At 43.8% G+C, this 25,078-nt stretch overlaps 1 protein-coding gene across 1 annotated transcript in view; it reads right to left on the bottom strand.

Annotated features, from left to right (window-relative positions):
• Nucleotides 1-25,078, bottom strand: part of LOC124590650 (pancreatic triacylglycerol lipase-like) — a 181,746-nt gene that overhangs the window by 47,593 nt on the left and 109,075 nt on the right. Inside the window, exons 6-7 of the mRNA XM_047131669.1 lie at nucleotides 21,913-22,051; nucleotides 1,805-1,931 (exon numbers count right to left, since the gene is read on the bottom strand). Of these exons, the coding sequence (XP_046987625.1) occupies nucleotides 1,805-1,931; nucleotides 21,913-22,051 (266 nt within the window). The remainder of the gene's footprint in view (nucleotides 1-1,804; nucleotides 1,932-21,912; nucleotides 22,052-25,078) is intronic.

The raw sequence follows: 25,078 nt of genomic DNA, 5'->3' as shown, positions 1-25,078 counted from the left end.
TCATTCTACGATACTGACCATTAAAATTACTACACCAAGAAGAAATGCAGATCATAAACGGGTGTTCATTGGACAAATATATTATACTAGAACTGACATGTCATTACATTTTCGCGCAATTTGGGTCCACAGATTCTGAGAAATCAGTACCCAGAACAACCACCTCTGGCCGTAATAACGGCCTTGATACGCCTGGGCATTGAGTCAAGCTGAGCTTGCATGGCGTGTACAGGTACATCTGACCATGCAGCTTCAAGACGATAACACAGTTCATCAGGAGTAGTGACTGGCGTATTGTGACGAGCCAGTTGCTCGGCCACAATTGACCAGACGTTTTCAGTTGGGGAGAGATCTGGAGAATGTGCTGGCCAGGGCAGCAGTCGAACATTTTCTGTATCCAGAAACTGCAACATGCGGTCGTGAATTATCCTGCTGAAATGTAGGGTCTCGCAGCGATCGAATGAAGGGTAGAGCCACGTGTCGTAATACATCTGAAATGTAACGTACACTGTTAAAAGTGTCGTCAATGCGAACAAGCGGTGACCGAGACTTGGAACCAATGGCACCCCATACCATCACGTTGGTTGATACGCCAGTATGGCGATGACGAGTACACGCTTCCAATGTCCGTTCACCGCGATGTCGCCAAACACAGAACCTGTAAACAGAACCTGGATTCATCCGAAAAAATGACGTTTTGCCATTCGTGCACCCAGGTTCGTCGTTGAGTACACCATCGCAGGCGCTCCAGTCTGTGATGCAGTGTCATGGGTAACCGCCGCCATGGTCTCCGGGCTGACAGTCCACGCTGCTGCAAACGTCGTCGAACTGTTCGTGCAGATGGTTGTTGTCTTGCAAACGTCCCCATCTGTTGACTCAGAGATCGAGACGTGGCTGCACGAACCGTTACAGCCATGCGGATAAGATGCCTGTCATCTCGACTGCTAGTGATACGAGGCCATTGGGATCCAGCACGGCTTTCCGTATTACCCTCCTGAGCCCATCGATTCCATATTCTGCTAACAGTCATTGGATCTCGACCAACGCGAGCAGTAATGTCGCTATACGATAAACCGCAATTGCGATAGGCTACAACCCTACCTTTATCAATGTCGGAAACGTTATGGTACGCATTTCTCCTCCTCACACGAGGCATCACAACAACGTTTCACCAGGTAACGAGGGTCAACTGCTGTTTGTGTATGAGAAATCGGTTGGAAACATTCCTCACGCCAGCACGTTGTAGGTATGACTAACGGCGCCAACCTTGTGTGAATGCTTTGAAAAGCTAACCATTTGCGTATCACAGCATCTTCTTCCTGTCGGTTAAATTTCGCGTCTGTAGCACGTCATCTTCGTGGTGTAGCAATTTTAATGGCCAGCAGTGTATTATCTAATTTATCGGTTCTCAGTAATTAGTGCTGAAACTATAGTTTCACTGTGATAGCTGTAGTAGTCAATATTTATATGCTTCAACAATATTTACACTCTCAGTCTTACTGTTATAGCTTTAGCAAAAACATGATCACCACTTGAACAGAAAAGAAGAAGGGGTGGTAAGCTTCGGGACCTTCGCTGCCACCTCCTCCCCTTACCGTAGCATCTTAATGGCTACTGATGACCATGTTGCAGTGTATCACGATCTAAGGAGGAATGCCCACATTACACTGCAAAAGCACTTACCGCATTCACACGAATCATACACACATGTAACTTAGCACGCTGAGGAGAGAAACCAGTCAAGCAGAGTGTCTCACGAACATGCACAAAACGATCACAATGAGTCGGCAAGCAAGATACTGACTCATCATTCTCAGTGAGAGGGAGTTCCTTGACGAGGCCGCTAATACCACGGAGCTCCACGGAGAGGTGGCCCCAGTGCGACGTGTTGTGCATGTCCGCCGGGAAGATCCTCACGGCGTACGGGTGTTCTGCACAACAAGAAGACGCTTGGATGAGCGAATGCGTATTTCGCCACTGGTAGCAGTTACTTCTGTAAAATATCTGGGAGTATGCGTACGGAACGATTTGAAGTGGAACGATCATATACAAGTAATTGTTGGTAAGGCGGGTGTCAGGTTGAGATTCATTGGGAGAGTCCTTAGAAAATGGAGTCCATCAACAAAGGAGGTGACTTGCTAAACGCTCGTTCGACCTATACTTGAGTATTGCTCATCAGTGTGGGATCCGTACCAGGTCGGGTTGACAGACGAGATAGAGAAGATCCAAAGAAGAGCGGCTCGTTTCGTCACATGGTTATTTGGTAAGCGTGATAGCGTTACGGAGATGTTTAGCATACTCAAGTGGTAGACTCTGCAAGAGAGGCGCTCTGCATCGTGGTGTAGCTTGCTGTCCGGGTTTCGTGAGGGTGCGTTTCTGGATGAAGTATCGAATATATTGCTTCCCCCTACTTATACCTCCCGAGGAGATCACGAATGTAAAATTAGAGAGATTCGAGCGCGCACGAAGGCTTTCCGCCAGTCTTTCTTCCCGCGAACAATACGCGACTGGAACAGGAAAGGGAGGTAATGATAGTGGCACGTAAAGTGCCCTCCGCCACACACCGTTGGGTGGCTTGCGAAGTATAAATGTAGATGTAGATGTAGACGACATCAAAGTAACACCAACGAGAAGAACGAAACTATAGCCCGATTTCCGAGGAAGTTTGCTCAGCGGAAGAGACTTCATAATATCCCTAGATACGCGATTCTGAGGAAAACTTTGTGATCCGTGTTCGAAACCCTATTATTAATTATACTTCTGTTTTTCATTTAGCTACCGGTGTATATAGACGATTACTCCTCGAATATTTCCTTTTGTATATTAAAATAACGGTGTCCTTGTATGCCTGGTGCATGAATTTTGAAAAGAAGAAAAGAAACAATAAATCCTTGAGACAGTTACTTGAAAGTGTAAATTTTGATATATAGTCAATCCCAAGCGCCAATTTTCACTAAAGTTATCCGCCGTGCGTGGATTACCGCGAAATCATTGCCAACGCGTGAGATCTTCACCAGTGTTGATGACATTTGTTTCACGAGTAAGATTCATACGAAGAAATGTCACTGGGGCAAACCTGCCTTCACGTGATACTCAGGGGGTGTTCGGAATTTCTGTGTTTCGATGTTTTTCCGATCGGTATCAAATGGTTCAAATGATTCAAATGGCTCTGAGCACTATGGGACTTAACATCTGTGGTCATCAGTCCCCTAGAACTTAGAACTACTTAAACCTAACTAACCTATGGACATCACACACATCCATGCCCGACGCAGGATTCGAACCTGCGACCGTAGCGGTCACGCGGTTCCAGACTAAAGCGCCTAGAACCGCACGGCCACACCAGCCGGCCGATCGGTATCATTCAAGGGAATGGACTAAATCTTCCTATGGCATAAATGAAGGAATAAAATATAAGAACTAATATAAGAATTGAGATAATAAGGAAATATAAGAACAAGAGAGTTTAAAAAAATTATAACCCTAGAAAATATTATACACACATATGTTACATATTAAATGCGTGACACTTATTGTGAAGCCCAGTCGTAATTTTACAGTTTACATAACGCCCTTCTATCCCCTAACTTGATGAGAAACTTTCGTGTAATAAACTTCTATGGCCATGAGAAAATAAATGAAACAAAAATAATCTGTTTTCGAACACGGGTTGCAAAACTGAGCTGGCCACTGCGGTGCCATTCGGCCTGAGATTACTGCAAGCTAAGCGGTATCTGAATTACGTCGAAAACTATGGGGGTCGTTTTTTCACAAACGGTTGAGTATCTGCGGATAAGTCGAAACATGTGTTCACTTATTTTAACTTTTCTTGCACTGAGCGAAGTTTGTGGGGAGTCGGATTGTGGCACTTGCGCGTTCTTCTCGTAAGTGTTTCTCTCTGAGTTCATGTGAGATTCTTAAGTAACCGACACATCGGATCTATACGTGGAAGAAGGAAGATTGGATTTAACGTCCCGTCGACATCTATGGAGACGGAACACAAGCTCGGATTGTGTCAACGATAGGGAAGGAAATCGGCAGTGCCCTTACAAAAGAACCCTCTCGGCGTTTGCCTGGAGCGATTGACGATAATCACGGAAAACTTAAATCTGGATGGCCAAATGCGGGTTTGAACCTTCATCCTCTGGAATGCGAGTCCAATGTGCTATCACTGCACTACGTCGATAAGTATCTGTACATCGCGTTTCATGAATAGCGAAGTCTCCCAAGTAAGAAAACAAGCTTGACGGACTTCAACATATTGTACAATATTTTCTAATAATCTTTGGTTTTTCCCTACAACTCGTTAAGTCACCCAGCTCAGTTGCCGGAAGAAGACGACAGCGTATCGCCTCCAATAGGACCATGTCCACTAAAGCTGATGACAGCTTTACCTAACGTCAAGGTATAAAAATTTTGTTTTCAAGTTCACAATGTTTAGAGAGCTATATTTACCAAATGTGAGATCACTCCACTCAAGAGTTTTTCTGTAATTAGTCGAACAACTTAACATAAAATTTTTACACTGTCTTGTCTTCAGATAGAAAGTTAAAAACTGGTCCAAACACGTAATTTTAAAGGCTGAAGAAGATCCTAATATTAAAGCTGCCTTTGTACACAGATACATAGAGTTATTGTAAATTTTGTCAAAAAGTCATTGAAACTCTCAGATTATGAAGCGTTTCAAGAAAGCCACGATCATTTGAAATAGCAGAGTGGATACAAATGTTTAGTTAGGAATAAGTAAAAAATTGAAAGACCATGTCTAAAAATCAGTAGGTATAGGAATTTTCCATGCAAGCAAAGTAGTGGCTTATTTAAAAATTGAGTCTTAAAATTCCAATGGAACGGGAACCGGCAGACGTGGTGTACCTCTACATACAAACAAATAATTACAGTTTCAGATAAACTGGATGGTTCGTCCCAGAGAAAGAGCTTCACAAATCAAGAAAGTCAGTAACCTGTCGGTCCATCTCTGGCCCTTATCGACAGCGTTGTTGGATATACTTATATGGGTATGGTGTCTGTTCTTTCGGACATGTCCGAAAGAACAGACACCATTGCTGACCTGCAGCCGTCTAGAACGAAATTAGAATTATATTAATACCTTCAGCTGTTGACAGCCGTTGATATATATATCAACGAGGACAGGTGAAAATATGTGCCCTGATCGGGACTCGCCAATAACAATAACATTAAAATCGGCTGAACGCAACCAATCACCATGTTTAATGTTTTGAAGTAGAAATTCCGGTGCAAATTTCGTATACAGTACTCAACAGTTCGGAGGGCATTCTCAAACACAGAAAGTATACACTGTCTATACGAGTGGCAGGATCTCCTGCTTATACGGCAGACGCTTTATCCATCTGAGCCACCGAGGGCACAGTGGATAATGCGACTGCAGGGACTATCTCGCGCACGCCTCCCGCGAGACCCACATTCTCACCTTGTATCTCCACACACTACATTCGTAGTGCCCCAGATCCGGTCCAATTGGCGGGTTAGAGCGTCAAAGCTCCGAGTCTGTTGGAGGGTCCTGCCTATAATACTACAAACGTCCTAAATTTGGGAGAGATCGGCAGCCCTGATGTTCAAGGAAGGGTTTTATATGCCAAGCCTAATAACTGCTTGCCTAATGGTCGCAGATGGACCGACACATTACTGATTTGCTTAGTTTGTGAAGCTTTAGAATGAATCATCACATTTTTCTAAAACTGTGATGATTTGTTTGTCTGTACATATACATCACATCTTCCGATTTCTGTCCCACACGGATGATTCCTTTGTGGTGGTTCGTTTATTTATTTTTTTCTCGTAGAGTGTTCACCGTCCGATACACCTCGTTCGATCCAGAGAGAAGAAGCTACGATTGAACAGCTTAACTAGCCAATCGTTATCGCTAAACAGGAGTGAGAAGCGCGTTCTCATCCCTGGCCAATTTTGGTGTAGCTTTCTTGATGTCAGATATCATTGACACACCTAAAAACAACAGGAAATGAAACTTGAAACTTCCTGGCAATAAGTTTATTTTCAGAGTGTCTATATTTTTCTGTCATTTTTCCGTAATTCGCGGAAATCACTTTTATTTTTGTTGTCTATCTAGCTGTGCCATGCAGTTGTAAACGCAGTAATTATGTCGTTCAGCACTTATAGAGGACTTATAGACGTCATGATTGTTTCTCCAGCTGACTCATCTTCTTGTCTTTTGTCCTCGCACTCGGGACATCTTGCATCATCACAGACGGTTATGAAATACTCAGAAAGATCCAGGTGAGGTCTTTTAATAAAGATTTGGGCATCTTTCATGTTAGTGAACAGTTCTTGTTAGATGCAGATCTATTCGCGAAGGGTACAAGCGCAATTTTGCGACATTGGTTACACAGTGCATCGCTAAGTTCCATCAGTAATAGTGAGGCAGGAAATCGCCAATGATATTTTTGCACCCAAAACCATCTCACATGTCTACAATAGCATGCCCTTTTTTTGACAAGGCTGTTGTTGTTGTGGTCTTCAGTCCTGAGACTGGTTTGATGCAGCTTTCCATGCTACTCTATCCTGTGCAAGCTTCTTCATCTCCCAGTACCTACTGACAAGGCTATGTGTGACAATGTGTTTAAGTCTGTCTGCATGTGCATAATCCTCGAGCAACATCTCGGAGAGAACACTCTAGTCGTGGGAGACCGTTTGTTCTGCGAATCAACGACTGTACATTAAAATACCGTTCATCACCGAGAATTTCATAATAATTTTCTCAAAGTTTCTTCGCCAATAACAATAACATTAAAATCGGCTGAACGCAACCAATCACCATGTTTAATGTTTTGAAGTAGAAATTCCGGTGCAAATTTCGTGTACAGTACTCAACGGTTCGGAGGGCATTCTCAAACACAGAAAGTGTACACTGTCTATACGAGTGGCGTTAGTTCTTTCGCACACGTCCGAGAGAACTCACCAGTCATATAGACACACACTGACGGGAAAAGAATTGCAACACCAAAAGGAAATTCAAATGGTTCAAATGGCTCTGAGCACTAAGGGACTTAACATCTGAGGTCATCAATCCCCTAGAACTTGGAACTACTTAAACCTAACTAACCTAAGGACATCACACACATCCATGCGCGAGGCAGGATTCGAACCTGCGACCGTAGCGGTCACGCGGTTCCAGACTGAAGCGCCCAGCCGGCGCAAAAGGTATTAATGTAGAATAATGAAATTTCAGGAATATATTTGTCTAGGTAAAATATGTAAGAGATTGACACTGCAAGGGTCTCGGCGGAGGTTCGAGTCCTCCCTCGGGCGTGGGTGTGTGTGTTTGTCCTTAGGATAATTTAGGTTAAGTAATGTGTAAGCTTAGGGACTGATGACCTTAGCAGTTAAGTCCCATAAGATTTCACACACTTTCCTTTTTTTTTGTCATTGCAAGCTTACAGGTTAATGTAAGCGCGGGATAAGCCATTGCAAGTGTAAAATGCTGGTACATTAACCGGTGTAACCGCCAGAATATTGAATGCAAGCATGAAAACGTGCATGCATTGTCCGCCCCGATAGCTGAGTGGTCAGTACAACGAACTGTTACGCTAAGGGACTCGGGTTCGATTACCGGCTAGGTCAGAGATTTTTCTCCGGTCAGGGATTGGGTGTTGTGTTGTCTTCATCATCCTCATCATCTCATCCTCATCGACTCCCAAGTCGCCGAAGTGGCGTCAACTCAAAAGACTTGCACCAGGCGACCGGTCTACCCAACGGGAGGCTTTACCCACGCGACATTTCCATTTCCGCTCATGCATTGTGTTGTACATGTGCCGGATATCAGTTTATGTTACGGACTTCCATGCCTCGCACTTGCTCGGTCAGTGCAAGGACGTTTAATACTGTTTGTGGGTGACGCTGAAGTTGTCGTCCGGTGATGTCCCACATGTTCTCTACTGAAGATAAATCTGGTGATCGAGCAGGCCAAGGCAACATGTCGACACTCTTAGAGCATGTTGGGTTACAATAGCGGTATATGGACGAGCGTAATCCTGTTGGAGAACAAACCCTGGAATGCTGTTTATGGATGGAAGCACAGAAGGTCGAATCACCAGACTGACGAACAGATTTGCAGGCAGGGTGCATGGGATAACGACGAGAATACTCTTGCTGTCATACGAAATCGCACGTCAGACCATAACTCCAGGTGTAGGTCCCGTGTGTCTAGCACGCAGACAAATTGGTTGCAGGCCCTCAACTTAATCACCTTCTAACCAACACACGGCCACCACCGGCACCGAGGCACAACCAGCTTTCATCAGAAAACACAATAGACCTCCTTCCTCCCCTCTAACGAACTGTCACTTGACACCACTGTAGTCGAAAATGACAGTGATTCAGGATCAGTGAAATGCACGCTACAGGGCAGTCCTCGAAGTAACCGATTTGTAACAGTTCGTTGTATCACTGTGGTGCTACCTGCTACTCAAAATGCTGCTGCAGATGCAGTATGCAGCCCAGAGCCATAGGCTGCACACAATGGTCTTCCCTCTCGGTAGTTCGGAGCACAGTCTTCTTGTGACCGTACATTCTCGAAACCACCGCTGCCAGCAATCACGTACAGTGGCTACATTCCTGCCAACTCCTTCTGAAGTATTGCAGAAGGAACGTCCAGTTTTTCGCAGCTATATTACGCGAACTATATCAAACTCAGTGAGGTGTTGATAATTGCTTCTTTGTCGCCTAAACACCGGAATGGCGGAGATGTCAAAATGAGCCCTGTAATACTTTTTTCTTCGATGTCGTATCCAATTTTTGTACATCGTTCATGAAATCATTTGACTTTTCCACATTTTTTCTTCTAATTGTAATGGTTTATTACTATGCACAAAATATTCATATTTTCTTGGTTGTTTCGTTCGATAAGACTAGACCGGTGGAAGAGATCACTTTGATACCGCGGTAATTTGTCTTCTGAATATACGTAAATCGTCCAACAATGAAGCAGCAACAATCAACAATAATCCAGAGGTGTTGCTGCTCACTTTTGTGCCTTGATACGAGCACATTCCAATCTTCCACAGTTTATTGTGTCATTCAAGTAATATTCTTTGTCCATGAAAAGCTTTTAGAACAAGTCAGCATGGACTTTCTGATGAAGAAACGTTACGTCTCTTAGAGAATTCCGACGCTGAATCGTAATTTGACTTTATTGATGAAAATGAGGATCTTATACGAGACATGTGAAGACGAAGACATTATGAACGAGAAGGGAATAGCGAAGGAGGATTCAGATGCTGATCTACTTATCTAGGTCAATCATCATCTCGTCCATTACAGCAGGTCCAGCTGAATGCCTTTCCAATGATGGTCAATGGGGATGGAACCAAGAGGGAGAACGCCAATTTTTCATCTTCTAGAAGGAAAACGACTGTGTAAATTCTAAAGGAAAGAGGAGGTCCCACTACTTGCGCTTTCCAACGAGTTGGTGACTCTGTCATCAGTGCTTGCCATCTTATTTTTGACGAAGCAGTGTTATTCTCATGAAAATATACACAAAATGAGATGCTCGAAAAGTACCAAAATCAATTATTGGACTGTGTCACTTGAGGAATTGGAAAAACTGATAGCCATCATACGTGCTCAGGATCTCATTTGTCCAAAACGTACATCTGCAAATGAACTTTGTTCGCATTCCTTGGGGCCTGCTACATTTGAGGACGATATGCCAAGGGTCAGATTTCAGAAGTTCTCAAATTTCTCCGTTTCGATGAAAAATCAACTAAAGCTGAACACCTACCAGCCAATAAATTCACTTTTGTATCTAAAAGATCGGGAAAGTTCACGGGAAGCATTATTTGCTATTACCAAACTGGAGAAAATATGGTCATAGACTAGCAACTATTACCTAGAAAACAAGATACAGGTTCATTCAACACTTGGCCAATATATCTTATCTCAAATTTTGGATTTCTGTTGATGTGGCGACAAAGTACATTACTGGCAATTAAAATTGCTACAACAAGAAGAAATGCGGATGATAAATGGCTATTCAGTGGACAAATATATTATACTAGAACTGACATGTCATTACATTTTCACGCGATTTGGGTGCATAGATCCTGAGAAATCAGTGCTCACAACAACCAACTCTGGCCGCAATAACGGCCTGGGCATTGACTCAAACAGAGCTTGGATGGCGTGTACAGGTACAGCTGCCCATGCAGCTTCAACACGATACCAAAGTTCATCAAGAGTAGTGACTGGCGTATTGAGACGAGCCAGTTGCTCGGCCACCATTGACCAGACGTTTTCAATTGGTGAGAGATCTGGAGAATGAGCTGGCAGGGCAGCAGTCGAACATATTCTGTATCCAGAAAGGCCCGTACAGGACCTGCAACATGCGGTCGTGCATTATCCTGAGGAAATCTAGGGTCTCGCAGCGATCGAATGAAGGGTAGAGCCACGTGTCGTAACACATCTGAAATGTAACGTCCACTGTTCAAAGTGCCGTCAATGCCAACAAGAGGTGACTGAGACGTGTAACCAATGGCACTCCATACCATCGCCAGAATGGCGATGACGAATACACGCTTCCAATGTGCGTTCACCGCGATGTCGCCAAACACGGATGTGACCATCATGATGCTGTAAACAGAACCTGCATTCATCCGAAAAAATGACGTTTTTCCAATCGTGCACCTAGGTTCGCCGTTGAGTACACCATCGCAGGCACTCCTGTCTGTGATGCAGCGTCAAGGGTAACCGCAGCCATGGTCTCCGAACTGATAGTCCATACTGCTGCAAACGTCGTCGAACTGTTCGTGCAGATGGTTGTTGTCTTGCAAACGTCCCCATCTGTTGACTGAGGGATCGAGACGTGGCTGCACGATCCGTTACAGCCATGCAGATAAGACGCCCGTCACCTCGACTACTAGTGACACGAGGCCGTTGGGATCCAGCACGGCTTTCCGTATTACCCTTCTGAACCCACCGATTCCAGCTGACAGTGATTGGATCTCGACCAACGCGAGCACCAATGTCGCGATACGATAAACCGCAATTGCGATAGGCTACAATCCGACATTTATCAAGTCGGAAGCGTGATGGTACGCGTTTCTCCTCCTTACACGAGGCGTCACAACAACGTTTCACCAGGCAACGCCGGTTAATTGCTGTTTGTGTAAGAGAAATCGGTTGGAAAGTTTCCTCATGTCAGCACGTTTTAGGTGTCGCCACCGACACCAACCTTGTGCGAATGCTCTGAAAAGCTAATCATTTGCATATCACAGCATCTTCTTCCTGTCGGTTAAATTTCGCGTCTGTAGCACGTCACCTTCGTGGTGTAGCAATTTTAATGGCCAGTAGTGTATGTATCTAATGCTTTCCCGTACCTCAGGAGAGAGGACACGCACAGAGAGAAGTAAGTAATCAAACGTTACGTGTCCCTCTTCTAAATGGACGAAACGTGATGACAGACATCTTCTTCACCTGTCTTCAACTTGCTAAGAAACTTAAAGAAAAGAAAACTTCATTAGCTGGTACGATGAACAAGATCAGTCATGAAATCCTTGATGAGGTAAAAAGCCACTTGCTGAAATACACTCCACCACTGTCTTGCCCCAGGCTACCAACATAGATCGCACCATGACTGTTTACCAAAGAAACAAGAATAAAAATGTCACTCTTCTCAATACACTGTATGCTGAAGTAGCAATTAGCACACAAAAAAGACGAAACTGAAAAAATAACAAAATGGTTCAAATGGCTCTTAGAACTATGGGACTTAACTTCTGAGGCCATCAGTCCCCTAGAACTTAGAACTACTTAAACCTAACTAACCTAAGGACATCACACACATCCATGCCCAAGGCAGGATTCCAACCTGCGACCGTAGCGGTCCCGCGGTTCCAGACTGTAGCGCCTAGAACCTCTTGGCCACTCAGGCCGGAAAAAAAAAAAAAAAAAAAAAAAAAAAAAAAAAAAAAAAACCGCTGTATAAGAATTGATAAAAAAGCTTCCGTTCGAAGACTACACTAATTCGTTGCCTAAATGTCTGTGCTTATATACCCGCATCGTCGTCGCGCCGGGTTGTATAGAATGTGTAGCGATACCCTCAAACGGAAACCTTTTCATCATCCCTTATATAATGCAACAATGTACGGACTGGGCGTCGTTGATCAAATGAACCTTAAATATACATCACAAGGGTGCAATGAAGGAAATGGCTGATGCATATTTTCTACAACTTCTCGAACATGGCAATAAACGCGTTGTTCATCTACCAAACATTAACTAACAAGAAAATGAAAGGAAGAAGTTTATACTTCAGGTGGTGAATGAACTAAAAGGAACAAAAGAGCAGTAAGAAAAACAGACTAAAGAAGGGAAAATGGGACCAAAATCGTCTAGAAACTGGAAGTAGTGGCCAGTCAACCGCTGCAAAGACAACAATACCAGCGAAAATTCTGAAAAGTGTCATAAATCCCTGAGCGGATAATGAGTGCATAAAGCACATATCATCTGTGCTGTTAGGCTGCAGTAGATTTTAATGTGTAAAAAGTACAAAAAGCCCTGAATAGAACACACGCGAGTGTAACATCGACCACATGTATTATGTATCCTACGTTGTCAACGTCTGTCACTCATGGGGCATGGGAGGATATACATACCGTTAGTTATGTGAAAGTCTACATTTTAGGTTATCTGTTTGCTAGACCAAGAAAACTCTACAAGACATTTTTTACTGAAATAAGTAATGTATTAATTACTGTGTTAAATAATTGTTGTTGTAACTCGCAAAAAGATAGGGAATAATATACATTAAAATAAATTGTGTTAAAGGGAGTGAGACAGGGTTGTAGCCTCTGCCCGATGTGAATCAATATGTATATTGAGCAAGCAGTAAAGGAAACAAAAGAAAAATTTGGAGTAGGTATTAAAACCCATCGAGAAGAAATAAAAACTTTGAGTTTCGCCGATAGCATTGTAATTCTGTCAGAGACAGCAAAGGACTTGGAAGAGCAGTTGAACGGAATGTACAGTGCCTTGAAAGGGGGATATAAGATGAACATCAACAAAAACAAAACGAGGATAATGGAATGTAGTCGAAGTAAGTCGAGTGATGCTGAGGGAATTAGATTAGGAAATGAGACACTTAAAGTAGTAAAGGAGTTTTGCTATTTGGGGAGCAAAATAACTGATGGTGGTCGAAGTAGAGAGGATATAAATGTAGGCTGGCAATGGCAAGGAAAACGTTTCTGAAGAAGAGAAATTTGTAAACATCGAGTATAGATTTAGGTGGCAGGAAGTCGTTTCTAAAAGTATTTGTGTGGAGTGTAGCCATGTATGGTAGTGAAACATGGACGATATATAGTTTGGACAAGAATAGAATAGAAGCTTTCAAAATGTGGTGCTACAGAAGAATGCTGAAGATTAGATGGGTAGATCACATAACTAATGAGGAGGTATTGAATAGAATTGGGGAGAAGAGGAGTTTGTGGCACAACTTGACTAGAAGAAGGGATCGGTTGGTAGGTCACGTTCTGAGGCATCAAGGAATCACGAATTTAGTATTGGAGGGCAGCGTGGAGGGTGGAAATCGATAGGGAGACCAAGAGATGAATACATTGGGCAGATTCAGAAGGATGTAGGTTGCAGTAGGTACTGGGAGATGAAGAAGCTTGCGCAGGATAGAGTAGCATGGAGAGCTGCATCAAACCAGTCTCAGGACTGAAGACCACAACAACAGCAACAACAAAGCAAACCTGATTTGCAGATGCGACTGGTGCGAAATTGGAACAGACGTCATCTTTCAAATGTAGAAGCACGCCTACCAACTTTCGTTTATGTTGTAGACTTCCATCTTGGTGCTGCAATTTTTTCCGTCAGTGTATAAGCTCTGTGAAGGGTAATACGATCATTCAGTGCAGGCATCGTGCGGGACTCTGCGTGATGCAATGAGCAAACAGAGGAACAAGGGCTAAGGGACGCTACTTTGATAGCGTGCTGCAGATGGGAATGTGGGTGGAGTGGGGAGATATGCTTTGTTAGTCCGTGCAATTTGGTATAACCACTGTGCCGAGGGGGTCTAGATGGTTAACCCATCTGCTTACTTGGCAGGAAACCCTGGTTCGCATCAAAGATGTGGCAAAAATTTTTGTCTATCGCCAATGAATTCTTTCATGGTTCGAATGCGGCAGACATCGAAATTTCTGTTTTCTGAACATACAGAAAGTATATATTACGCATTACGGTCACCAGCTACAGTCATCCATGTTCCTTCTGTATGTTTTCTATTGGCGATAACACAACTAGCGTTAGGTCATCATCTCGGTCTTTTCTTATCTCTTGGAGTACACGTCTCTACATGTGTTCTCCACATCCAGTTATTTTTATTACTATGACAGCTACCTGTCTCTTCTATTTCAGTTGAATACGTCATCCGCTTGGTTCTCCCATGTCTCCCAACATTCATCTCATCATTGCTGACTAGCTAACCCTTAGTTTTTAATAGCTTTCAGCATAATTTTCCATGCCAGGTTACCAAATGCAAACCTGACTACACAGACCGATTGTAAACTTTCGTTTCAAATACTTTAGAAACTTAATTTTGAAAACTGTATGTAGTTTACTAAAAAGCACTACGGCTCATTATAACCATTCTATTTTTTTCTCTACTGTCCTGAATACTCCCAATGGTTCTGTAACTTCATTGTTAATTTGAACAATTTTGGTTTTGATATATTGATTAAGCATCATTTTCAGACTTCTTCTAACTGATTTTGGGCCTTCTTTCTGATTTACTTTACTAAGGTTTTTTCAAATGTTATAACTCTATCGGAGCAGGAAACAAACAGGAAAATACCTACAGACAAAGAAGTTAGTTTAGATTTTCATGGATGTAAGTTTCGTCTTTGCAACTAAATGAATGGCACTTTGTTTTTTGTCCTATACGTTTCGCTTCTTTTATGAAACTACTGGTGCTCTGATCTTCGTTGAATCTGACAGACGCCATCTCTCGGTCATTAGCATCATTACTATCACTTGTTGATGCTGGATCAGCCAAACTGATGAGCGGTAGTGATAACTTCTTGAACCGCCAGTTACCCTCTTTCCTTTGTTATAAGTTATACAACTCTCAAATTGTAGAAGAAATCGTTTAAACTTGTTATTCGAGGTCAGTTTGGTTCCAATTATTGGAATCGAGATGTAGGCAACAATAGATGTAAAAATACACTCCTGGAAATTGAAATAAGAACACCGTGAATTCATTGTCCCAGGAAGGGGACACTTTATTGACACATTCCTGGGGTCAGATACATCACATGATCACACTGACAGAACCACAGGCAAATAGACACAGGCAACAGAGCATGCACAATGTCGGCACTAGTACAGTGTATATCCACCTTTCGCAGCAATGCAGGCTGCTATTCTCCCATGGAGACGATCGTAGAGATGCTGGATGTAGTCCTGTGGAACGGCTTGCCATGCCATTTCCACCTGGCGCCTCAGTTGGACCAGCGTTCGTGCTGGACGTGCAGACCGCGTGAGACGACGCTTCATCCAGTCCCAAACATGCTCAATGGGGGACAGATCCGGAGATCTTGCTGGCCAGGGTAGTTGACTTACACCTTCTAGAGCACGTTGGGTGGCACGGGATACATGCGGACGTGCATTGTCCTGTTGGAACAGCAAATTCCCTTGCCGGTCTAGGAATGGTAGAACGATGGGTTCGATGACGGTTTGGATGTACCGTGCACTATTCAGTGTCCTCTCGACGATCACCAGTGGTGTACGGCCAGTGTAGGAGATCGCTCCCCACACCATGATGCCGGGTGTTGGCCCTGTGTGCCTCGGTCGTATGCAGTCCTGATTGTGGCGCTCACCTGCACGGCGCCAAACACGCATACGACCATCATTGGCACCAAGGCAGAAGCGACTCTCATCGCTGAAGACGACACGTCTCCATTCGTCCCTCCATTCACGCCTGTCGCGACACCACAGGAGGCGGGCTGCACGATGTTGGGGCGTGAGCGGAAGACGGCCTAACGGTGTGCGGGACCGTAGCCCAGCTTCATGGAGACGGTTGCGAATGGTCCTCGCCGATACCCCAGGAGCAACAGTGTCCCTAATTTGCTGGGAAGTGGCGGTGCGGTCCCCTACGGCACTGCGTAGGATCTTACGGTCTTGGCGTGCATCCGTGCGTCGCTCCGGTCCGGTCCCAGGTCGACGGGCACGTGCACCTTCCGCCGACCACTGGCGACAACATCGATGTACTGTGGAGACCTCACGCCCCACGTGTTGAGCAATTCGGCGGTACGTCCACCCGGCCTCCCGCATGCCCACGATACGCCCTCGCTCAAAGTCCGTCAACTGCACATACGGTTCACGTCCACGCTGTCGCGGCATGCTACCAGTGTTAAAGACTGCGATGGAGCTCCGTATGCCACGGCAAACTGGCTGACACTGACGGCGGCGGTGCACAAATGCTGCGCAGCTAGCGCCATTCGACGGCCAACACCGCGGTTCCTGGTGTTTCCGCTGTGCCGTGCGTGTGATCATTGCTTGTACAGCCCTCTCGCAGTGTCCGGAGCAAGTATGGTGGGTCTGACACACCGGTGTCAATGTGTTCTTTTTTCCATTTCCAGGTGTGTATTTCCTTCGTTTGTTTAATAACTGCGATATTCACCAAAAACATCATCTTTGGTTGGAAAGATTTTTTATTGTTCGCTATATTTATTTTGTAACTTCAGCGTTTTTTAATATTGTGTGCTCTGTTTAATTATTTTCTAAATAGTGGAGAAGTGAGGTGTAACCAACCAAATCGTGATACAACATTAAACAATACAGGTTGACTAAATGGTGCCTTTAGATATCTAGACAACTGTTCAGTTGCGACCTGTTGTACATCCCTTGCCGTCGTCACATTTTTCAGCTAGGTTTGAGGAGCATTTTAGAGCAATGTGGCTAACTTTTGATCCGGACATAGCGCGTTTCAAGAGATTTAGAGAAACGTGGTCAAAGAAGTTAATACACATTCCATCACAAAAAAATCACCACGAATGGGACGAAAATCGGTAGATGTGGTGTACATGTACACAAAAGCAAATGCTTATAATTTCAGAAGGAATTGGATGATTTATTCAAGAACACTAACTTCACAAGTTGAACAAGTCAATATCACATTGGTTCACCTCTGGCGCTTATGCAAGTAGTTATTCGGCTTGGTATTTATTGACAGAGTACTCGAATGTCTTCCTGAGAGATATCGTGCCAAATTCTGTCTAACTGACGCATTAGGCCGTCAAAATCACGAGCTGGTTCGAAGGAACTGCCCATAACGTTCCAAACGTTCTCAATTGGAGAGAAATCTGGCAACCTAGTTGGCAAACGTAGAATTCGGCAAGCACGAAAACAAGCAGTAGAAACTCTCGTCGTGTGCGGGCGGGCATTATCTTGCTGAAATTTAAGCTCAGGATGGCTTGACGTAAGAGGCTACGAAACGGCTCGTTCAATACCGTCGACGTATCGCTGTGCTGTAAGGGTGCTGCGGGTGGCAGTCAAAGGGCACCGCTCTGAAATGAAATGACACTCTGAACGATCACTCCTGGCTGTTGGGTAGTAGGGCGGGCGGCACCCGTGTTGGGATCATACCGCTGTCTGGGTCTTCTCCAGACGCGTCTTCGCTAGTGACAGGGGCTCAGTTCGAAACGAGAATCGTCACTGAAGACAATTCCACTCCAGTCACTGAGATTCCAGGCCGAATGTTCCCGACACCACTGCAGACGGAATTGTTAGTGTAGAGAGGTGAATACTAATCGGTGTGAGGGCACCGTGGGCTGAGCCCCATTTCTGTGAGCCGCCTATTAATGGTGCTTGTGGTCTCTGAAGCACCAGGTGCACTTCAGATCGATTGCTCGGTCCTCACGTTATGTCGTCTCTCCAGGTCGACAGCTGCCTTCTCGACTCTGTGTTCATCCACGGTTTACCCATTCTTGCCAACATCGTCGAATAGTGGCATTGTTCCTATTCAAACGTCGAGTGATAGGCCAATTACTACAGCCGGCTTATTTGTGCCAAACTACACGTCCCCTCTCAAATGCTGACATCTGCGTGCATTGAAATTACAATGGAATGAATACCCTTAGCTGCATACAGGCGTGATATAAGTCAAAGGGGGCACTTGAAAATGTGTGCCCCGACCGGGACTCGAACCCGAAATCTCCTACTTACATAGCAGACGCTCTATCCATCTGAGCCACCGAGGACACAGAGGATAGTGCGACTGCAGGGACTTATCTCTGGCACGCCTCCCGTGAGACCCACATTCGCAACTTATTGTCCGGCACTATATTCATAGTTCCCCTGCCCATTATACTCACTACTCGCGGCTTTACTGCCGATTCCCGTAAGAGTTCGGGCACTATTTGTGCATCCGCACAGAAGAAAATGGTCAAACGGCCGGTGAATATATATATGAAGATGGTATCTGCGTACTGCGTTGAAGCATCAGACATTCAACCACACACTTGCGAGTGTATTTGGTAGCAATGCAGTGTCTTAAAATCTGTATCTATATTCGTATATACCCTGCAAACCACTGTGAAGTGAATGGCAGAGGATGCTTCCCACTGTACCAGTTGTTAGAGTTTCTGTGCAGCGTGAGGAACGATTGCTTACAACTTCTGTTCTATGCGTGCTCTAATTAGTCCAGTCTCGTCAGTTTTGTCTTCACGAGCTTTACTGTACCAGTGGCTAGGAGGATACTGTACATTTCTCACTTAAAGATGTTTATTGGGACTGCTTTGTATACGTTCAGTATCCCCTGTTATGTCCATTTGGTACGGGTCACACACACCTGAATAATATTCTACGGCGGGCCAAACAAGTAGACTCTAAGCAGTCTTCTTCGTAGACTGATCGTATTTTCCTTGTATCCTACAAATGAACCGAAGACTGTCACCTAGTTACGACTGAGTTTAGGTGATCATTCCATTTCACATCCCTACAAACTGTTACACACAGGTATTTGTATGAGTTGAACGATTCTAAATGTGATTCACTGATACTGTAGTCATACAACGCTACATTTTTACATTTGGAGAAATTACACAATTCCACATTTGTAACTCCATGTAGAACATTTTCTTCAGAGCATTTTCTGTCAACACCAACTAACTTAATGAAGATTCTTCAACATGGAAAGATGATCCTGATTACGAAAGCGGGACTTAAAAATAACAGAAGATACTTGTTGCAAACGATGTTGAGGAGAATCGGCATTAACAATATTCTCACAAAAGGTAAAACCAAGGTACAATTTGTTTTACATATCCAAGTGCTTCTAAATTCCCTTTTAGAAGAAACTCATGTTTAATATCTTTTGGCGCAACTTATGTTTCGATTCCGCAGGAGTTGCAAATAAAAACCACGAACATTATTAAAAAAATTTTTTTCATGTTTCTTGGAAATTTCTGAAAAATACTTTTTGGAATTTTTTGTTCAAGGTTTTGGAAGTTTTATTCAGATTTTTTGTCGTGGCCTTCATGCAACACCATAAATCTGTCTTTAGAAAACAAAAAAGAAAGTGGCTGTGTTAAGGAAGAGTATGCCACCTTTTGAAAGTAACTAACGCCAAGGAATATGGCTTAGGAGCTGTCCGATTGAGCAGAAGTTGTGCTCAGCTTGTCTTTTCTTACTTGGAACAAGATAGGGGGAAGGATGTAACAAAATCTTATCCTTCGAAGAAGTTCTCATGGCGACTTAAACAATCTGAAAATATGTATTGAGCTAATTAGGAAAGGTCTTCTTTCTTTTTTCCAACAGAAATGATCAACGTCTTCCAGATTTTTGTTCCACTCTGAACGCCTGGCATTTATGGACAATTTGGGTGAATTCGTCTGTGTTATTATTTATGTTTTTCTGCATTATTTGTTTGTTGCAGATCCTTCGTACATTCTTGATTCAGTATCGCCTTTTTGTGCGGAGGGCAAGAATTTTGGAGAGTTACATATCCTCTTATTCAACTGGTCATTGTCCTTCTTGTTTATGTACCCAAAGAGCAGCAGTCTTCTTTTCCTAATTATCGGCTGTATCCTTCTGCTCCGTTTCGAAAACGGACTCAGTACCGCGTGCACACCGACCCACCTGCAATGTTTCCCAAAGCATAATTGAAAAGAATTGAACAAGTACTTAATCTCTCCTGAAACGAGTTTTGTTGTGGAATTGTTCGGATATTTCAGTCGACAGTACTACTTTCTAGATGTGCTTCTCAGAATCTCTTGTACCAGGTTGTTGGATCAGTGGCCCACTCTTAACTCTTCCGGAATATTAAAGAATAGTGCCCATCAAGTGAGTCATATAGTTCTTTAAAATTAAAATAAAAAATATTATCATATAGCCCTACACTCTGGACTGCCTTGTATGCTTCGATGTATTCAAATTAAAAATCTGTTCTAGACAGAAACAATGTTTTCTTGAACCACCCCCTATTGGCAAAAATCGGTTTACGAGGTGATACTAAATAGGAAAACAAAAATGGCTTAGGCACATAACACGACCTGGACTATCTAAAGTGTCGCAGTTCCCAGTTCTGGAGAGGGCAACATCCACAGAATTTCGTCATATCTGGTTATAACATAAGATGTAAATAGATGATGATGTTATTCATTCGCTTTCGCTTAATATGACGACAAATTTTGGCGGGAAACCAGGAAGTTTGAAGATATAGCGCTATTCTGTAGCCGCTGCTGAGACAACGTTCGATTTATCATCAAAACAGGAATTTCAGGATATCGTCTTTCGTCTCAGAGTTGTACTACAGATTGGATAACACAATTTCTGTCTGGACGAGTATTATTACAAGCCTGCAAACTAAAAGATATAAATGAAAAAAAGATTGGTGGCACGTGCACGTTTTTCGAATTGATTTATTAATCACTTCTAAGCTCTACACAGGTATATTAAGGCTAAATTTTATGGATGCGCGTAAGACTACTAATACTATCAATATTATGAAAAGGATAGCTGCTTTTCATCATATAGAGGAGTACTTAGTAGCAGATAGGCACAACAAAAAGACTATTAGAAAATAAGCTTTCGGCCAACAAGACCTTCATTGGAAATAAGCAACAAACACACACACACTCACGCAAATGCATCACACACACATTCACGCAAACGCATCACACACTCTCTCTCTCACACACACACACATGACCAGTCTGTGGCTACTGGTCTGGCGTCAGCATCCAGGGACTGCTGTCATGTGTGAATGAGTTTGCTTTGCCTGTGTGTGTGTGTGTGTGTGTGTGTGTGTTTTGTCTATTTCCGACGAAGGCCTTGTTGGCCGAAAGCATAATAGTATTCACATTATTCAATATTGAATTTTCCATTATTTGACTATACTATGTAAGCCTACTACTAGATACTCTGAAATAATAGAACGTCAACGCCGATGGAAAAATATCACAGCTCTTCGTCCGCCAAGCGACAATGTCCTGAGACGCACTGAAAACCTCTCAGCAGTGTGTTGCACGGTGTAGGTATGCGACACTGCAGATAACACGCTGTCACATTTCTGGATTTGACTGTTCAGCAATGACTCTTCCTTGTTACTGTTTGAGAAGAGTAGAGACTATCTCACTACATGGTTTATACCGTTTCTTTCTATTTATTCTCCCAATCATCCATAACAATATAAACGCAGCAGCAGCCTTCGCTGATCAATGCAGTACAGGATACATTGAGAAATGAAGAAAGATTCGACCTCAGAATTTAAATGTGTCCCCAAAAACAGTTTACAATAAATCAGTGGCAAAGATCACGTTTTTAAAGATACATCAGATACATTGAACGCGAGAAGTGCTGCGAGTGAAGCCAGTGCAGCATCAATGTCACTGAGGCCCCAATACATGGATTTGGTATACATACGGCAGAAGGGCGGCTCGTTTGCGGTCGTCAGGAAGAAGCTTGAGTTCCGGGAGAAGCCCTCAGCTGGCATGAACTTGTCCGCGTCCATTCCCATGACAGCACATCGCTCCATGTTGTTGCCACATGAAATACACTGGCCCTGCAACAGGAGAATCGCGTCTTCCGGTAGGTTTACTTCCTCTGTCATTCATACATGCCTACACTGACGGGGAAAAAATCGCGACACCAAAAATAACTAATACAGAGTAATGAAATTTCTGGAATGCATTTGTACAAGTAACATATTTAAGTGATTAACATTGCAAGGCCACAGGTTAATGTAAGTGTGAGATAAGACATTGCATATGTGAACTTCTGGTACAATAATAACCAGTGTAATCGCCACAGTGCTGTATGCACGCATGCCAACATGTATATATTGAAACTTCCTCGCAGATTAAAATTGTGTGCCAGACCGAGACCCGATCTCGGGTAGGAGACGAGGTACTGGCGGAAGTAAAATTGTGAGGAGGGGTCGTGAGTCACGCTTGGGTAGCTCAGTTGATAGAGCATTTCCCGCGAAAGGCAAAGGTCCCGAATTCGTGTCTCAGTTCGGCACACAATTTTAATCTGCCAGAAAGCTTCAAAATCAGTGCACACTCCGCTGCAGAGCGAAAATTTCATTCTGATGTATGTATCGAGTTGTACTGATGCCGTATGTCAGTTTGTGGGATGGAGTTTCATGACTGTTGCACTTGGCTGGTCGATATATGGACGGCTAATACTGTTTGTGGATGCTGCTGGAATTGTCGTCCGATGATGCCCCGTATGTGCTCGATTGGAGACAGGTCTGGTGATCGAGCAGACCAAGGCAACATGTCGATACCCTGTAGAGCATGCTGAGTTACAACAGCGGTATGCGGGCGAGGGCTGTCCTGTTGGAAATCACCCCCTGAAATACTGTTCATGAATGGCAGGACAACAGCTCGAATCATCAGACTGACGTACGGATTTGCACTTAAGGTGCGTGGGATAACCACGAGAGTGCTCCTGCTGTCATATGAGTTTACACCCCAGATAATAACTCCAGGTGTAGGTCCAATGTTGGTTATAGGCCCTCAACTGGCCTCCTTCTGACAAACACACAGCCGTCACTGGCACGGGGGCAGAAGCAGCTATCATCAGAAAAAACAATAGACTTCCACCCTCTCACTTGACACACTGAAGACGAAAATGGTGGTGGTTTGCGGTCAGTGGAATGCAAGCTACAGGGCGCGTGGCTCGGAGCTTTGGGACAGTTCGTTGTGTCACTGTGGTGCCAATGTCTGCTCACATTACTGCTGCAAATACAGTACGATCCACCAGGACCATACGCCGAACAAGATGGGCTCCCCTCACGACGGTGCCACGTGGCCGTCCGGACCCCGGTCTTCTTGCGATAGTACTTTCTGCTGATCACCGCTGCCAGCAGCCACTTATAGTGATTATATTCCTGCCAAGTTTTCCTGCAATAACGAAGAAAGAATATCCAGCTTCTCGTAACCCTATTACACAACCTCGTTTAAACTCAGTCAGGTGTTGATAATGGCGTCTCTGTCATTTTGAAGGCATTCTTGACTAATGTCAACTCGTCATGTCCAGTCTCAAATGTAACTAACGCTCACGACCGTTACAGCGTGTATTTGAAGCAAACCTGATGCGCATCCTCATCGTGGCGCTACTAGCTAGATTAATCGAGCTATGAAACAAAGTATCTGCTCAAGCACAAATGCAACACTTTTATTGTAGTTATTTACTGTGCAAGTAAAATTTTGTAAATAAAAGTTCAATGGCTTACCAGTAAGGATCTCTGTGTCCGTGCAAACCTGTCCCATGATTAAACCTCTACCAGCGTATCGCAAATGTATCCGCAAACGGGCTGTTTGCGAGATAATTGCGGCAGTGTGGCTACGAACCGCCACCGACTTCAATATGAAAGATAGCTCTAACTAGAGGGTGTCTGGGAAGTAGGGACGAATATTAAAATGCTATAAAGCACGCAAAACTTATTGAAAATGTAATTTTTTTTACAAACACGTTAAGTAACTTCTCCCGTTTATGTATGAAAAAGTATATCTTCCATATGACCACACAAGGCCGCGCGGCAACGAGAAATGCTTTCATTGAAGTTCTCGATGATGATTTCATAAACATCCGGTGGGACGCCAGTTATAACACTCTCAATTTCATCCTTCATTTGGTGACGTGTGGTTTGTTCACGTACACTTTTGATTTCACAAATCCCCACAAAAAAAGGTCGCAAGGCGTAAGATCGCATGATCTGGCAGACTATTCCTGGTTGCCAGGTAAAGACATAATTTTTTAAGGAATCTTTTCATTGAGCAGAGCAATCAATTCACGGGATATGTGACTGTTAGTCCCCATTGTTTATAAGCATCCATTATATATATATATAACTATTTAAGGCCCTGGATAAGGATGATCCGATGTATCAAATGAGAAAGTTAATGGATGCTTATAAACAATGGGAAATAAGAGTCATCGCAGATAAAACAGGATTGTCCTTGGAAATAGGCAAGGTGAGAACTTGGATTTTGAAGGTCTGGTCGGGGAAGAAATATGTAAGTATTCAGGTACCTGGGTTCACTAATTGACAAGACTAGCCAGTGTGACGTGGACGTATCCCAGAGGATATGTCAAGAGTGGGTAGCTATTTGATTATTAAATGGTGTCTTTCGGAGTCGTCACATATGCAGACGAACAAACATAGTAGCGCTACTTGCTGCGGTTGAAACCATTGTAAAATAGGCTCAGTGTTTGACATTGAATGCGAGGCAAAGGGGGGAATTGTCCAAATGGACGGGTTATGGTGGAGCATGAGAGCGAACCACTTGGATCGACTGAGGAGTGGATATGTAAGAATGATGATGGATGCGGTGGAGCCAGTCAGAGATAGGAGCAGTGAGATAGTATGGAGAGGACATGTCCGATGGGTGGAGGGACGATGGCCACAGTGTTTGTTCAACTGGTCTCCCGCAGGGAGAATTAGCCAAGGGAGACAGCGATCAATGTTGAGGGGAACTATAGCCAAAGTCGTGAAAAGGAGAAGTCTATTTGAGAAAGACTGGCAAGGTAAAACTTTGTGGCATCTGAGAACAGGCTGGTACTGATAGGTGGAAACGGCCGA

The sequence above is a fragment of the Schistocerca americana genome, chromosome 1, assembly GCF_021461395.2.
Source record: "Schistocerca americana isolate TAMUIC-IGC-003095 chromosome 1, iqSchAmer2.1, whole genome shotgun sequence".
NCBI lineage: Eukaryota > Metazoa > Arthropoda > Insecta > Orthoptera > Acrididae > Schistocerca > Schistocerca americana.
This window is presented reverse-complemented; position numbering and strand designations above follow the sequence as displayed.